We start from the raw sequence: 16,239 nt of genomic DNA, 5'->3' as shown, positions 1-16,239 counted from the left end.
TGGGAGGGAGAGGAGGTGAAAAGTCTCTTCTGCATCCTGTTATGTACTCACACTTACTGCTTCTGTCAACACCCTTCTACTTCTTGAATCTCTATTCCCTGTCCTGTGTATTATTGGAGGCATACCATTGTTTGAGCAAGGCAGGGAGGACTTGGGGAGCTTGGCTCTACCCTGCTTATCTGAACCAAAGACAGCTTCAAGGCCCTGTGGAGGAGGAGAATAATTACCCCCCTCCCTTCCAACCGAGAAGTTGTATTCATTCTGGAGGGAAAAGGATGAATCATCGCTGCTGCATTATCTCTTTCCCTTTGCACCATTCTTCAATCCAGCAGCTTCTGCTTGGGGTGGTGGAAGCACAAGAATACCTTTCTCAGCCAGAATGGTATGGAAGAAAGTAAAGGCATGCACCCGAGGACATAAACTGGGGTGTGGGCAAAACCTGTTTCCTACTCCTTGTGCCTTCAGTGAGAAGCAGGTTTTGCTTCCTCTCAGCTGGGTCCAAGATTACATCCCATTTACTTTGCCCAGGATGTTGTTGAAAACCAGCAATACAGCTGACTTCAGAAAAGGAATTGTCAAATTAACTACATGGAGTAATCAAAACGATAGACATTGCCAGAGAGGTTCAGAATGTATCTGATGGATTTAAACTGGAAAAAGAATGGCAGGGTCATAGTACCGTAATAGGCCCTTACAGAACTGTAAGGTATTTCAAAATGGATTGTTGTAAGAGGCCAGATACTGAATTAGATGTTGTGTTGTAACACACATGCAGCTCTTGACCCACTCACCCCTTCTTTATCTAGTGCTGCCAAAACTCCTGGAAAGCTAACTTGTCCTTTTTTCATTCTCTCTAGTCCCATGCCCAAATTTGTACCTGCAGCTGAATGGTTTGATATTCACTTTGGACACAGTAAGCGTGCTCTGGGTGAACTTGTTTTGCCTTGATCTCTATCGCAGTTTACAGCATTTCAAAGCTATATACAAACTAGAGAATTCTGGCAAGCAGGATGAGCACATTGATGTCAGACTGGATGGCTTCATGCTCAAGGTATTTTTTCTGCTCTGACTTGAATGATGTAAAAGGGAACTCATGAGACAAGGAGGGCGGGTGGCTGAGGGGAACAACTTCTGGCTTTTTGAAATTATAGTCTTGCTATTTATCCTTCTCTATGCAACTTGTGGAAGGTTGGCAGCTTTCACTGGTGCTATTACTGAGGCAAATCATGAAAGTCCCTAGTTAAGAGGAAAGTACTAGTGCTTCAGTAATCAGAATATGTAGCACAGTATAGAATATTTGGAGGACATCAGGTTGGGGAAGGCTGGCTCAGAGCCTTCTCACCAGTTGCAGTAAAAATATTTTACCAAACGTTGCTATAGTTCCTTCAGTGTGCTAAACCAGATCAATTTCTGACTCAGCCATGAAATTATTAAAAAGCTTTTTTTTTATTAACATCTGCCAAAGAAGGGATAACTGTTATGTTTTCAAGTTGAGGATATAGGATAGTTTGCATGTCTATGTTAATCATTTTTCGTCTTTCCCCCTCCCCCCCCCCAAATGTTGTAGCTAAACATCCCAGTGGAGAAGAAAGTGGTCGATCACCGGGACCGTCCCCAATGCCTATCCATTCGCGCATCAGAAATAACAGCTACCAACACAAGGCATGCTCCACACTGCAGTTGTTTAGCCCTCCAGAACCTGTTCCGTAAATTTGCTGCTTCAGAATTCTTCCACTCCAGCTACACCCAGTTCCCTAAATTTCAGGATAACTTCAGCCTCCTGCACACCCTCTTTTTACGTCATGCGTACCAAGTGGACACTAAATCCCAGAAACATGCAGACTTTCCCCTTTCCCCCGGCAAGTCATCCGCTTCTGAAGACCTTTGGTCTTTCAATTTCGCTGAGCTCTCATTGGACTTTGAGGGAGCAAAGAGCTCAAAAGGCAAAGCCCTTAACTTTATCAACCCATTTCCACTCTGTGTCTGGGCCTGCCTCCCAAAGAGATGGGAGGTCGCTCAAGCATCAGTGCCGCATGTCTCTTCTGCCTCACCAGCTAAAATCAAACCTTCCGCTAGCTTTAGTAATCATGCCAAACATCAGCACCTTTCCAGAGAAGAGCAGTTCTGCCAAAGATCAAAGACTGAGCAGGATTTGAAAAGCATCTACCTCGCCCCAGAGACAAAGGAAGTCTTGGAAGAAGAAAACCACATTGTTAATGGTGAAGGAAATGTTGATGATGTGGAAGTATCTGCAGATGTCCATGTTCTTCTGTATTCAAGTGCACACATGAAGGTGCGACTTAACCACTACCAGTATTTGATGCTACTTAGGATGAAAGAAGTTCTATTGACATTTCAAGAGCAGTTGACCCAAGACACTCAGGAAATAATTGGGTCCCCTCTAGATTCCATAAGCACTTGTATGGGTGTCATGTTCGGCAGTGCTGAGCTGGCCTTGCTAATGCATCCCACTCCAGATTCTGCATTGGAACCTAGGTCTGTTGACTCAGATACTACAAGCCTTATAGAATCTGAACTCTCCCCTTCAGAGAGCAGGGAGGGACTGGTTGCTGAAGGCGGAGAGCTGAGATCGGACGCTAGCTCAGAGAAGGAAGATGGCAGCCCCATGAAAGTACTAGAAGATAGTGGAATTGAGAGCACAGATGGTGTGGTGGCATTGCAAGATGGAATGCTAAAATCCCAGAGTGATGGAGCCCTAGTAGGAGAAACCGCAGTAGAACGAGGTCCTATAGAAGAAGCACATGAAGCTGAAGAAGTCCTTGGTGCAGAAAGACCAAGTGAGCTTGAAAATTTTTCTCCAACTCCTCAAGGTCTTCCTTCTAGCCCATCTTCCTTTGTAGATCCTTTAGGTGGCATACAAGTCTCTCTAAATGGACAAGAGGAGCTAATCCCTCTGAAAAGCATGGAGCTGGAGTTATCTAGTGCACTGCATATAACGAAGGGTGCCACCAAGGAAGCCTTGCATGTGACCATGGACCTCACCAAAGAGGCTATGTCAATGACAAAAGATGCTTTCAGCTTAAGTAGGGAAAAGATGGCTTCCACAATGCAGAAGATGTTTGTCCACCCCCAAATTAAGTGAGTGGTTTTCTAATCACCTAAATAGCCATTCTATAAGTGCTATGATAGTGGATTTTCACACTTGAGTTTGCTTTATAGTGTTGGGAATAGTTTTATGGAAAGTAGAATAAATGCCAGATAAACCAGTCTTATTTTGCCGATTACAGAAATCAAAGGTCTCCACATCTCTTGTAATTTTTTTCATTCAAAGTACACTCAATTCCAAGGTAGATCATCACCTGGGCAGGGAAATGCAGATGATAGAGCTAGCCTACGAAGATGGGGAAATGGCTCAGTTCTCAATGGCTGCCATTGACTTTTGTGAGATAAACATGTAACAATTTGGGATTCACCAGAGAGTGGACGAAGCCTGACCTTCATCCCAGATACTTGGGTCACTGGAATAGGAGGTAGAATCAGCCACTAGCCAGAGGTGGGGAACCTATAGCCCTCCCGATATTGTTGTACTAGCACTCAAATGATACCCAACCATGGGCATTGCTGTCTGGCCCTGAAGGGACTTGTATTCTGTAGGACTCCCTGGGATAGCTCAGCCTGTAGAGCACAAGACACTTAATCTCAGGGTTGTGGGTTCGAGCCCCAAGTTGGTCAAAACATTCCTGCATTGCAGGGGGTTGGACTGGATGACCCTTGTTCAGTCTTCCAACACTACAGTTCTATTATTCTAATATCTGGAGAGCCACAGGTTCCCTCGCCAGCTCTATCCCACTAGTGTCCTCAAACACACCTTCTTTATTTTGCTCTTATGTAAGCAAGTGGTTCCCAATAGAGCACTGCATATAGGAATAATGTCAAGATGGCCACGAGAGAAAAATGTGTTCATCCAGTTCTGACAGAAGATGGCTTAGCTTGCAATAACAGGGAAGGCTGTGGGCAGGGAGTTCAATTTATTTCTTTGTACAAAGCACCTTGTGCCACACTCCCTCCAATATATAGCTCCTCTTACTATGTACCAGCTGTCATAATGATGGGCATCTTTCAATTATAATTTTGCATCTAATCCAGTAATACCAAACAGCTTTGATCTGTCCTTGTTGTTAGGGATCCCACACCGAAGACTGAAGAGGGGCCGTTGACTCCAGTGGGAGGCAGTAGTGGGCGAATGCGTTTCTTCTCCATGAAAAGGACTGCCTCCCAACATTCCTTTGATACCAGCTCTCTAGATGGCAGTGGTCCTGAAGATAGGTTGTCGGTGGATAGCGATGGCAGTGATGGTTTTGTGATGCTTATAGAACCTGGTAATGAGAATTAACTTGCACCCCCCCTTATAAGTTATAAAATACTTGGGTTTTTTACTTGAGGGTATAATTTGTACAAAAACAGCATTTGTGTAATTAAAAGACACTTTTTAATAACTAGGTGGGATGGATTGTGGGAAATTCATCGTAGAATTGGTGCGGTGATGGTTGGAGAAGGGGGTTCTAATCCAAACTGCAGGCTGGATCCAAGCTTAGCTTTCGGTGAATGGAAGGGCTTCTTCTACCCACTGAAGTCTTTTGATCCTGTGGAGATATCCCCTGCTCAGCGCCTGAGGGCCCCAGTCCTGCCACTCACCACCTGGCCTAGGGCGGGGCCTGACAGGCCTATAAGAACTGCTGCCGCTGCCGCTGCCGCTGCCGGGCAGAGAGGGCTCCATTTTGTTTTGTTTTTGTTTTTTGTTTAAATTGCTTTTTTTTTAACCTATGTCATTTTAAACTGTGATATTAATGTTGTATTCTTAGTTTTAGATTTTGATTTATGTGGAAATTGTTTCCCATTTGGTTGTGTATTTTTTTATGTGGTTTATTTATTGTTTATGACTTTTGTAATTATGTAAATCTTGTCATGCTGTAAGCCGCCTTGAGCATTGTTTTTTTAACTGTGGAAAGGCGGCATACAAATAAAAAAATGATGATGATGATGATGATGCTGGTGGAGGAGGCAATTTTCATCTATTTCCCCTTCTCCTTGCAACCCCCCCCCCCGTCTCCCAGAAATATTCTCCAAAGGATTGGAAATGCTGTGGAACAGCATGGGGAGTGGTGCTGAGCACTTCAGAGGGAAATAAGCAAAAATTGTCTCCCCTGCCTTCCACTAAAATGTTTAGTAAATTGCCTGGCATATAAGCTCTTACTTAGAAATGCAATTTTCCTTATGGGGCATTTACGTTTTTAAAATTAATCCAGTCCAAGTGTGTAGTCTTTTTAGATGTTTCAGGATTCTGTTACTGAACTTCTTGATTTTTCTTCAGAGTCTAGCCTGGATCCTCTTACCCCTGGGCACATTCCCCAAGTCCTTGATGATGCAGGCCACAGGTCAAGCCCAATGGCAGATGAGGAAAGAGAATCAACATATATCAACAGCTCAGCTTCTCCCAGCGGACCAGACTCCAGCCCCCAGATGGTCAGATGTCATCCCTTTCTTGTTCTTTTAAATATTATTTCCCTGAGGTGTTAGAGAGAGAGAACAACTAGGTTGCAGCACTCATTTGTTCTATGGCTTGCTGTTTTAGGTATCTGTCTCAGTGTTGAAAATGAAAGAAGTAAACTGTGTGATAGAGACGAAAGGAGATGATATGGGACTTGCCCTTCAGGTTATGGAGCTAACTCCTGCTTACCTAGGAAATCTAAGTATGTGGCAGTTTCTGCAAGGTGACTTCACAGGTATGTTACTGACCAAGGTAAAGTTCAGTAGCTTTGATGCATGTGCAGAGATCTGTTTTTGCCTGTACAATACAATCAGGAGTCTTGGTGCCTATGTGGGGTGTTTGCCTTCCAGTCTTACATAGAAGGAAAGAACCCACTATTTTTTCTGTACAAACTTCTCTGGGATATAGATCTACAACTCTGACTTCTAGGTTTTGTGATAGGTTTACACAAGTGTCCCATCTTTCTCAAGTTTGTCAGCACTGACTGGCAGGTGTGTCCAGGGTTTCAGGCATGAGTCTTTTCCCAGCCCTATCTGAAACTACCAGATATTCAACCTGACACATTCTGTATGCAAACCACATGCTCTACCACTGAGCTATGTCTCTTTCCCCAAGCTGAAGTATTATTCACTACTTCCTGTCTTTTCTACCAATAGGAGGCACATGATTCTGCTGAACAGTTAAAAATGTAAAAAGGTGGAATATGTGTGGTGAAGAAGGCAGAAAAAGGCTGGGGAAAGGCCAGGGACAATTTTTAATTTTTTTAAAGAGATGCTGTGTCCTCATCTCTAATATTGAGTGTGTCAGGATGTGGTTAATGAGAGGTAAGGGACAATGCTAGATTTCAGAAGGCGGTGTAGATGTAAGACAGCAGTGTGATGTCTCTGGCAAAATTACGTGGCTTCAGACTCTTAAAATGGTTTATTTTAGTAGCACAAGTTTCCATTTTAAAAATGGAATTGAACTTAATGTGGGCCCCTTGTTGTATCTCTTTTGGCCACTAGAGAGCACAAGATATAATAGGATGGAATTAAGCTGGTAATATACTTGGGAGGACGGGGTATTCAAAAGAATAATAGTTAGAGAGGGAACCTTAGTTTGAGAAGCCAGTTTTACAAAGCTCAGGGCTCGTTATCAAAGAGAACTTTCATTTTGTATAAATAAAGCTGAATGCTTTAGATAATCAAATACACATAAATTTTCCATTAATATGACTGCTGAAAGCAAGTAAATATATCCAGTTAGATGAGAGCAAGCCCCACGGAACTCACTGGGGTTTACTTCTGTGTTTATGTTACAAGATTGCACTGTAAACTGTTTGGGGTCATATTAAATTATTCCATCTTCCATGTCTGTAGTTGTGATTTCTATTGGGGAGGCTAATGATCCAAGGCAAAATTGATTTAATCTGGCCGCTTGGAGCCTCTGAACAGTAATAGTGCCTTCCACTAGCTAAGGTGTGGCTAACCTTTGGCCCTTTCAGATCTCGCTGAACTACAGCTGTCTTCATCCCTGACCATTCCCTATGCTGACTGGGCTTGATAAGAATCACAATCTAACAGCTTTTGTAGGGCCACAGGTTTCCCATCCCTGCGCTAGCTGATAGAATTAATGGCATTAGTTAAACAGTTTTAGTAGGGGGAGAGGATGGGAGAATTATCAACATTGTAAGCTATAGAATACTGCTGCTATAACCACCTTATACTTTTAGGAGAGCTAAACTCGGAGAGACCTCAAACCAGTGAAACTAACCTGACCCAGCCTGAAGTGTCTTTACAATATGAAATAGGACCAAGTGCTGCAGTGCATTCACCTCTGGCTGTTCAGAATGGTTTTTTCCACATGCTGATTCATAGCTATCATGCAGAGCTGCTGACATCCTTTGTTTCCAGCCTTGGACCCTTCCTTGAGGATGAGGTGATCCCTGAAGTTATTCCCATGAAGATTGAAATTGTGGACACCAAGATTACACTGAAGGTGGGAGAGAGAGTGTGTACATTAGCTTTAGAATGTATTGGGAGGAAGTGTAGATATTACTATGTATGTTTACATTTTCAAGTATCCAGTGGTAAAGGTAAAAGGTAAAGGTACCCCTGCCCGTACGGGCCAGTCTTGCCAGACTCTAGGGTTGTGCGCTCATCTCACTCTATAGGCCGGGAGCCAGCGCTGTCCGCAGACACTTTCGGGTCACGTGGCCAGCGTGACAAGCTGCATTTGGCGAGCCAGCGCAGCACACAGAACGCCGTTTACCTTCCCGCTGGTAAGCGGTCCCTATTTATCTACTTGCACCTGGGGGTGCTTTCGAACTGCTAGGTTGGCAGGCAGTGGTACCTCAGGTTAAATACGCTTCAGGTTACATACGCATCTGGTTACACACTCCGCCTACCCAGAAATAGTGCTTCAGGTTAAGAACTTTGCTTCAGGATAAGAACAGAAATCGGGCTCCGGCGGCGCGGCGGCAGCAGGAGGCCCCATTAGCTAAAGTAGTGCTTCAGGTTAAGAACAGTTTCAGGTTAAGAACGGACCTCCGGAACGAATTAAGTACTTAACCCGAGGTACCACTGTACGGAGGAACAAGTATTGCTGAAAAAGAATGAACATTCCTTCTGCAAAGGTACATCCTGCGTCACTGTCCTTTTAGTGTTCTTCAGGAATGTCAGTAAACATGTGAACAGGGATTACTGGTAGACATTGTATTTTTAGTCTTCCACCCCCACCCCACCCCCACACTCTAACCCTATTAAGATAGAAACTTGGATCATGTGGTAGAGCCCTCAGAATCTACCTCTTTGATGTTTTGTCATGAGTTATGTAACTAGCACTGTGAGTTGTTAAAAATTTAACAGGTGACCTCAGAAGACTGCTAATTGCTCTTCATTCTGGGAACTGATAACAAGGGCATACTTAACTCATGACATCAGTCTTGTTCAGGTTTCTTGATGGCCTCTTTCAGCCTTGGAAAGGCAAGATACTGAAAATAAACAAATCTTGTGTGCTTTGCTTTCCTCAGTTATAATATAGGCTTTAAAATATTCCACCACCCTTTGTAAAATTCTGTATCATACAAAAGGAACCATTATTACCTGATTAGAGTGCAGTGGTATCTGAAGCAAAGGAAACTTTGGAGTACATCTTCTAAATCACTTCGGATGTGTAATAAATGAAATTTTATAGGCCGAAATCCTCAGGACCATGCACAATCTAGCATACGTACACAGAGTCTTTCCACTTTCCAATTTCAATTAGTCCCTTCAAAAGCTGAATTCATATCTGTATTTCTGGGTCCTTTACCTTTACCTTTTAGCTTTTACAGCGGTACCTCGGGTTACAGACTCCACTAACCCAGAAAAAGTACCTCGGGTTAAGAACTTTGCTTCAGGATGAGAACAGAAATCGGGCTCTGGCGGTGTGGCAGCAGCAGGAGGCCCCATTAACTAAAGTGGTGCTTCAGGTTAAGAACAGTTTCAGGTTAAGAACGGACCTCTGGAACGAATTAAATATGTAACCAGAGGTACCACTGTACATATCTATAGTGGCATTGCACTACAGATGGCAGCAAAGAGCTGCCGCCAAAAGTTAACTGCATCTTCCCTGCTCCCAGCCCACATATATGGAAGCATGGGCATCATTATATTCTGACCTCGGACTGGGTTTGATCTTCCATTGTATTATAATAATGCTTTATTGGGATAGGGTATGGAAATGCTTGCATTGAAAATATGGTTTCTGCAAAAATTGGAGAGAATAATTTTTATAGCTAATATTCTTTGTTTTGCAGGATGACACTCCTCGAATATACCCTACTTCTCCTGGTCCTGTGCCTTTAATCCTTGCAGTGGACCACGTTGTTGTTTGTTGTGATGATGATGGAGTATTCTGTATAAAAGGTCAGTGCCATGAATGGCAGTAGCAGTGGCTGGAAGATGCTGCAGCTAAAACAGCTAAGCCTGCTAGAACCTTTGACCCACCCCCAGCTTCCTTTTTGTTGCTACCAGTACATTGAGATGATTAATATGGCATTTAAGTGATGTGTAAAATATTTATTGGGAGAGTAAAATTGCAATGTGCTGTTGGATATTGCTGCTCAGTTATTTCCCTCCCTTATCTTCAGTTTCTCATTCTGAAAAAACATTGGAGCCTTTATCTTAACATCCACATCCTGCAGGTTATTTCATCATACTTGTGTTTTCTGCATGACTTTTCAGTTGCACAGGAGGGAGGATCTTCTATGCAGAAGAGGCTTCAGAAAGATCTTAAGAAACAGCGGAGAATTTCTGCAGTTTCAGCAGGAACCAGTGATGAACTTCAGGTATGCCATATCTTAACAGCTTGCAGTCACTAAAGGAAAAGGGAGGGAAATACAAGCCCCTACCTGCATGTTTATTTCCTTGCTAATGTACTTACAAATATCAGCTCTTGTGTACTCATTTCTGGATATCTCAGTTTCCGTTCCCTTCCCTCTTTTCACATTTCTTTGCAGAAGCAAAGGCAAGCATGTCATTTGCTGATTTTCAGAGACAGCACTGTAGCATTTCTTGCAAAGAATGCTATCTGAAGCAGGATTTTGAATAGATACAATATTTATATTCACCAGTTATAATGGAATAATGGAATAAATATTAATACATATATCAAAGTGATTAAGAGTGTAACAGATAACACTGATGGCAACAAAAAAAGAGGAAAGAACGTTCTATTATAACCATCTTGCATTATGACTTCAAACACTCTTCATCAACACAGTTGGTTCATGTTAATGTATGAATAATAGAATCATTCAGTCTCTGGTACCCAAGACTGAGGAGTTTTTTTGAAAATGGCTCTGGCAATAGTAGGAAGCAAGCTAGCATACTGGGCCACTTCATTAGTAATAAATGCATTCTTATCCTGATTAATGGCCTTTCCCTCCTATAAGGGAAATTACAATTAACTTACTTGCATCATGGTTGTAAGAAATGACCAAAATAAAGAAATCTGAATTGTGAACTACATCAGAAAGTGCTGTGTCAATAGTAATAAAATATTTGCTTTTTAGAGGAGAACATCCAATATAATGCTAGCTTATAATGTTTCCCTCTAAAAGACAATTACTTTAGCATTTTATTATTACTTTTTAGTGTTTCTGAGGCTGCAGATTTATTTCAAAAACAATCAATAATTCAGGAAAAGCACTATTAATATTGTAGTTTCCGCTGTGAGCTGTATTGTTGTAAACCTTCTCTGCTTATAGTAAAAATCAACAAAATCTGGCAGTTCAATGTACTGTTAAAGTTAATAGATAAGCAGTAAAGCGAACTAGGAACCTGTGTACATATCTCCATGTATAAATCAGAGTCCCAGATAATTTTCTGCCAGTTTTAGCCTTGTAAAACCTGCTGCATTTTCTTTTGCAATGTCTACTTTGCATTCTTTTAAGTGTGTTCTTTTAAGGTTCTTTTCCTGTGCTTGCTCCACTCCATATTTGAGGACTCCTTTTTGCAGGCATCCCCAAACCTGGCCCTCCAGCTGTTTTGGGACTACAATTCCCATCATCCCTGGCCACTGGTCCTGTTAGCTAGGGATGATGGGAGTTGTAGTCCCAAAACAGGTGGAGGGCTGAGTTTGGGGATGCCTGCCTTTTTGTCACACATGAGGCAACTGAATAATGCAAGAGGAACAGATTTGAGTAGAGCAGTGATGGAGAAACACTGAGTGGGAAAATGTGGTAGTTTTAAACAACAAAGGTTTGAATGGAACAGGAGAAAGGAAAGGAGAAAAGTGGGGGTTTAAAACAAGATTTGAGTACAGTGAGAAGGGAATTGAGAGAGGCTTTGTTGCGTTAGCTTTTTGGTGTTTGCCTCTGTATTGTACCCATCTGCACTATTTCTTCTTGTTAAAACTTTTTTTTAAAGCAATTCCTCCATGTTCTTCTTTCTGATCTATTCAAACCTCTTCCATTATTTTAAGCCACCACGTTTCCCGTCTTCTTTGTCTCTCCTTTCTTGCTTCTGTATCACAGCCACTGATGTTATGCAATCTGCCTTCTCTTCCCACCATCCCCCATCTTGCTGTGTCTTCAGCAAATCCAGGATTGTGATTTGGTGCTACAATTCCTGCATTGGGTGCTGCATAATGACAAGACTAGTGCAAATATAGTATGGGGGGGGCGGTGTATAGACACAAACAGGCACATCCCAAACAAATAGGTATTGGTACAAAATATGATGCTGTTTTGCATTAAATTTTATTTTAAAGATGAAAGATACTGTGGCCTTTGCATTGTGCATTAAAAATCTTAGCTGCACATGGACATCTGGTTGGCCTCTGTTGGAAACAGGATATTGGACAAGATAAGCTCATGGTTCTTCTTATATGCTGATGCTGCTATTGATGGGCTAATATTCAGTCTTGGTGAATCTAATGATGATGATTATTATTTTGCACATAATTTGATTTATATGCTTACATTACAGTTTGAATAGTAATAGAAAACCTAAAACCAAAAGCTGGGCAGAAAAATCAGAGATTACTCTACAGAGAACTGTGCTCAGATTTTCAGGAACTTGAATAATGGTCCTTGATTGCAATCTGCTTTTCCTTTCTTGAGACCAACCCGCAAAGTGTGTGTGTGTGTGTGTGTGTGTGTGTAATGTGAACCACTTTTTAATTTGATGAAGCACTTAATAATTTCTGAAATAAGAATAACTGCATTAAAAACAAAGTCACTGAAAGCTAATAGCCATTAGACTAGACTATCGGCAAGTACTCCTGCTGGGGAAGTCATCTCTTTGAATAATATAGGTAAATGTCTCACTATCCAAATTGTGTCTTGCAGTTCACAGCTTGAAAAATACTTTATCTCTCTTCACCCCCACCCCCGCTCCTTATTTTGTCTTTGTAGCTAAAAGAAGTTCCAGCTTTGGAGAGAGAGCTACAGGTCACAAAAAAAGCCCTTGCAGAAGCCAATCTGGACAAAATACGCCTACTACAGGAAATAAGGAAATATGATCCTCTCTTCCAGCTTTGACAGCAGAGGACTGAGCTACCGATGCTCAGGGCAACCAGAGATCACCAGCAGCATAAAAAAGCTTGCTTGTTACATTACAGCTACCTAGGCCATCTTCAATGCAGAGTAACTGCCTTGAGGAGCAGAAACAGTGTGCCATTACAGAAGATGGAACATGGAAATGGACAGGCAGTGAGGAAACGTGGGAATATGATGATCTGGAGTGTTTGTTTTGCAGCCCATGTCCAGATAGCATGAAACTACACTTCAGCTGAAACATGGCAGCATTGAATCTAAAAGCTGCAAAGCCAAACAAGGAAGAACTAGGTTTCTGTCCCAGTCAAGTTGTCTAAAAGTGGTGCTGAAAAATGAATAATCTTTCTCATCATCTGCTTCATTCCTGCTTGAGGTGATGGGTAGCATTGGGGACATATATATTATACACCAAAACAGTAAGGGTCAGTCTTCTTTGCTGAAGCATTGTCAACCATTGAAAATAAATTTCATGGAGCTTTGGTGCAGCACCATGAGCCTGAGGCATAGAAGAACGAGGGGTGGGGTACAGGCTGAGCACAGGAACGGGTGCTAGGAACAGAAAGTATAAAATTAATCAGGCCTGATATGGGTTTTGGTGGCCGCAGTTTCCCATTAAACTGTTCCCCCACCCCTTGTCTTTTCCAGTAAGACACTTTGAGTGGAGCATTTCATTAGCCTTCCTCCCACTTCTTCATAAGCTCAGTTGACCTTCACCATTGCCTTCTTGCAGTATCACAACCCTTACTGGGTTTAATTTAGTGAAAAGCTGCAAATGTCCTGTCCTTGACAGCTGAGACATGTTGGAAGCACTTTTCCTTTGCATTACACTACACAGATAAGCCTGGACAGCACAGAGGAAGTGGGTTCTGCCAATTCCCTCTAGGTCATGCACTGCCCTTAGCAGTTCATTTGGTAAATGATGAACCGCAAACTATGCTGCAACTTTCTGTAATCCAGATTAATGCTGGTTGAAATTGTTCTAGTGTGCGATTATGTAGAGTGGCTAAATGCTCAACCCTTTCTTCTTTCTGCTGTCACTCGTTGTTTGCTATTTGGAATGAATGAAACAGCAATTAAGCTCTGGAAGAGGCTTGGCCAATGCTAGTTTTCTTGGATGTTTCCATAAAGAAGTTGTGTCCAAAACAATTTTAGAGGGGATTTTGCTCTGAAGCAGTTTTAACAAGGCATGATGAAGCCTACATAGAGGGAAATGGTAATAGCAAGGAGGAAAGAATGTCTCCAGGGATTCCAGCCTTAGATGCAGCCTGTAAATTAGCACAATATGACTCTCCAAGCAGTTAAAGCCAGTCTCAGGCAAGTAAACACAGTCTATCAATTTACAACAGAAGGCCTATGCTTGCTCACTATACATAAACTACCATATTGAAGATTACAGAAATTAGATGTTAGTTAAGCCTCTAATGAATGACAAGCTTATAATGAGTTCTGTGCCTAGTTGAATTATTATTCTATTATTTATTGAATTTATATACCGCCCTATACTGGGGGGGGGGGGCGTGTCTCAGGGCAGTTCACAGAATAAAATCAAGATATAAAACCACAAAATACCTAACAAAAATTTAAAAAACAACCCAATAGCCTCCCCCTTCAAAAAAAAACCCCCACATTTTAAAAGGGCATAGGGTGTAAATCGTGAAGGTATATTGTACAACACTCCTGGAACTGGGGAATGAGCAAATGTGTGAATGCTAACTCACACTTCTCACCCTCCACCACCAGCCATTTTGTTCTACTTTTTAAAATTTTGTGTTTTCATTGATAAACACACAACTCAACAAAATGTTAGTTGTTGGCCAGTCTCTGAAACTGACTTTTTAAGAAAACAGCTATACTGTACATCCATGTCCCTAAGAAGCATATGAGACCCAGTAGAGCAAGGATGGGGAACCAGTGGTTCTCCAGGTGTTGCTGGACGAAAACTCACAAGAACCCTGATTGTTGGACATGCTGGCTGGAGCTCGAGTCCAGCAACAACTGGAGGACCACAGGCTTCCTGCCCCCACAGTAGGAAAACAAATGTGGAAGAGTGGTGGCAAGCTCTCTTGTGAAGTCCTGCAAGATTAAACTAGATAATACAATCCTGTGCTACACTCTACCAAAAAAAGCCACCCATAGCATCTGACTTTTCGTACCTTTGGATATGACTACATTTAATACTTTTGTGGGTTAGTCTTTGTAGTGTGTTAAAACACTATTTTAATGTTGTATGGATGCAAAACAAACTGATGATACAATATGCACTACATTCTAGCAACAAGAAGGGATTGCCAATTCTTCCCAAACCATATGCCTAGATGCAAATTCAAAGGCTGTTCTTGTCTTTGTGAATGATTAGGCTGATGTACGGTATACGTGCCTGTGCTGACTTTTGGTAGTTTTTATCCCTAAAAAGAAAATGTAGCTATAACATATAGGCCTGAATGTGTTCTTACACAATTTTCAAAAAGTGGTTAATTTTAGAATATTAAAACTGGAGACATAAGAATCATGCTTAATACAGGTATACATAGATGTGGCTGCTAAAAGTATGATATGGATTAAGATTGGTCAGATAAGAGGAATTAGTGGGTTTAGTTTAAGTCAAGTATCTTACATTTAGGGAAGAAGTTTCTACTACTGCACATGTTGGATTAGTCAGACTGGGTTAAAGTGTCAAAGATATTTAAAGGCTAACCATACACACGACTGGTTTGTTTTTATTTTTTTAAAATAAAATCACAAATCATAACAGTGGAATATGTACCATAAATAGTCTGAGTTATGTAATGTCCCATCAAAGCTACAGCCTATATTAATATAGAGTTCAGAACAAAATGGAGCATGAAGAGGGTAATGGGCTATAACATAATAAGCAATCTTGCTGTAAATTAGTAGTGTTTTAATGGTTAACCAATCTTATCTAGTACTTATTAAACAGTTTGTAGCTGGAGGCAATGCCATTCCTTAGCTATTGCTGCAGAATGCATCTTTTTGTGTCTGACATCTGCTTGTCTGCCTTGATCTGACTGCCTTGGAGCAGTCACTGTGTGACCTTCACTATGTGAATCAGAGAGCAGCTTAAAACAATTTTTGTTCTGAACCGGCGCGGGGGGCGGGGGGAGAGACTCTGTCTTCAGCTGCCTCAGATAATTTGCTAGCCCTCAAGGCTAGCAACGGGCTGCTGTACTCCAGAAAGCTTTGCCAGCTGTGCTGTGGTGCTGTCACTTTCATTAATTCATCAGTGGTGATTTCTGCATATCGGGCTGCATGTGCTGTAGCTTCTGCTTGTTCATTTTCTGTGCCGTGAACTATTGCTGATGCCTTTTTCCTAAGGCATCCTATTTAAAACACTCCCTTCAATCCCAAACCACACACTGGAGTAAGCATGAATCACCCTCTCCATATTGGAAAATGCCCAAGTGGGGTAGCCCTTCTTTAATGCAGTGGCAGAAAAACTCTATTAAAAGAGTAGTATGTATTACTGTTGGCTCCTATGTATAAAACCACTCTTGCCTAATGAACAGAACTGTTTTTGAAGTCTGTAAAATTTATCTTTATGGGGTTGACAGTGCAGTTCATACTATTTGTAGTATAGTACCAAAACACACCAAATACATACATCTTAAGTATAGTCATGCACTTTCTGTGAATTCAACAAGTAAACAACTATTTGTTAAGTGTACTACACATAGAGTATTTTCCCCTACAT

At 41.7% G+C, this 16,239-nt stretch overlaps 1 protein-coding gene across 2 annotated transcripts in view; it reads left to right on the top strand.

Moving 5' to 3' along the window:
* LOC308479363 (bridge-like lipid transfer protein family member 3A) overlaps positions 1–12,882 on the top strand; it is a 50,134-nt gene extending 37,252 nt beyond the window's left edge. Inside the window, exons 13-21 of one of the 2 annotated variants that reach the window (XM_081009957.1) lie at positions 858–1,051; positions 1,568–3,099; positions 4,144–4,340; positions 5,333–5,484; positions 5,594–5,744; positions 7,221–7,486; positions 9,288–9,396; positions 9,715–9,818; positions 12,390–12,882. In XM_081009957.1, the coding sequence (XP_080866083.1) occupies positions 858–1,051; positions 1,568–3,099; positions 4,144–4,340; positions 5,333–5,484; positions 5,594–5,744; positions 7,221–7,486; positions 9,288–9,396; positions 9,715–9,818; positions 12,390–12,515 (2,831 nt within the window). In that variant the 3' untranslated portion in view covers positions 12,516–12,882. Of the gene's footprint in view, positions 1–857; positions 1,052–1,567; positions 3,100–4,143; positions 4,341–5,332; positions 5,485–5,593; positions 5,745–7,220; positions 7,578–8,080; positions 8,122–9,287; positions 9,397–9,714; positions 9,819–12,389 lie in introns of those variants that run through there. The other variant, XM_081009958.1, reaches the window with a different exon arrangement.
* Positions 12,883–16,239: the final 3,357 nt, after the last annotated feature.

This window comes from Podarcis pityusensis (genome assembly GCF_964106645.2).
Source record: "Podarcis pityusensis genome assembly, chromosome: 6".
Classification (NCBI taxonomy): Eukaryota; Metazoa; Chordata; class Lepidosauria; order Squamata; family Lacertidae; genus Podarcis; species Podarcis pityusensis.
Note: the sequence above shows the minus strand (reverse complement) of the source record. Positions and strands in the feature narration are given on the sequence as shown.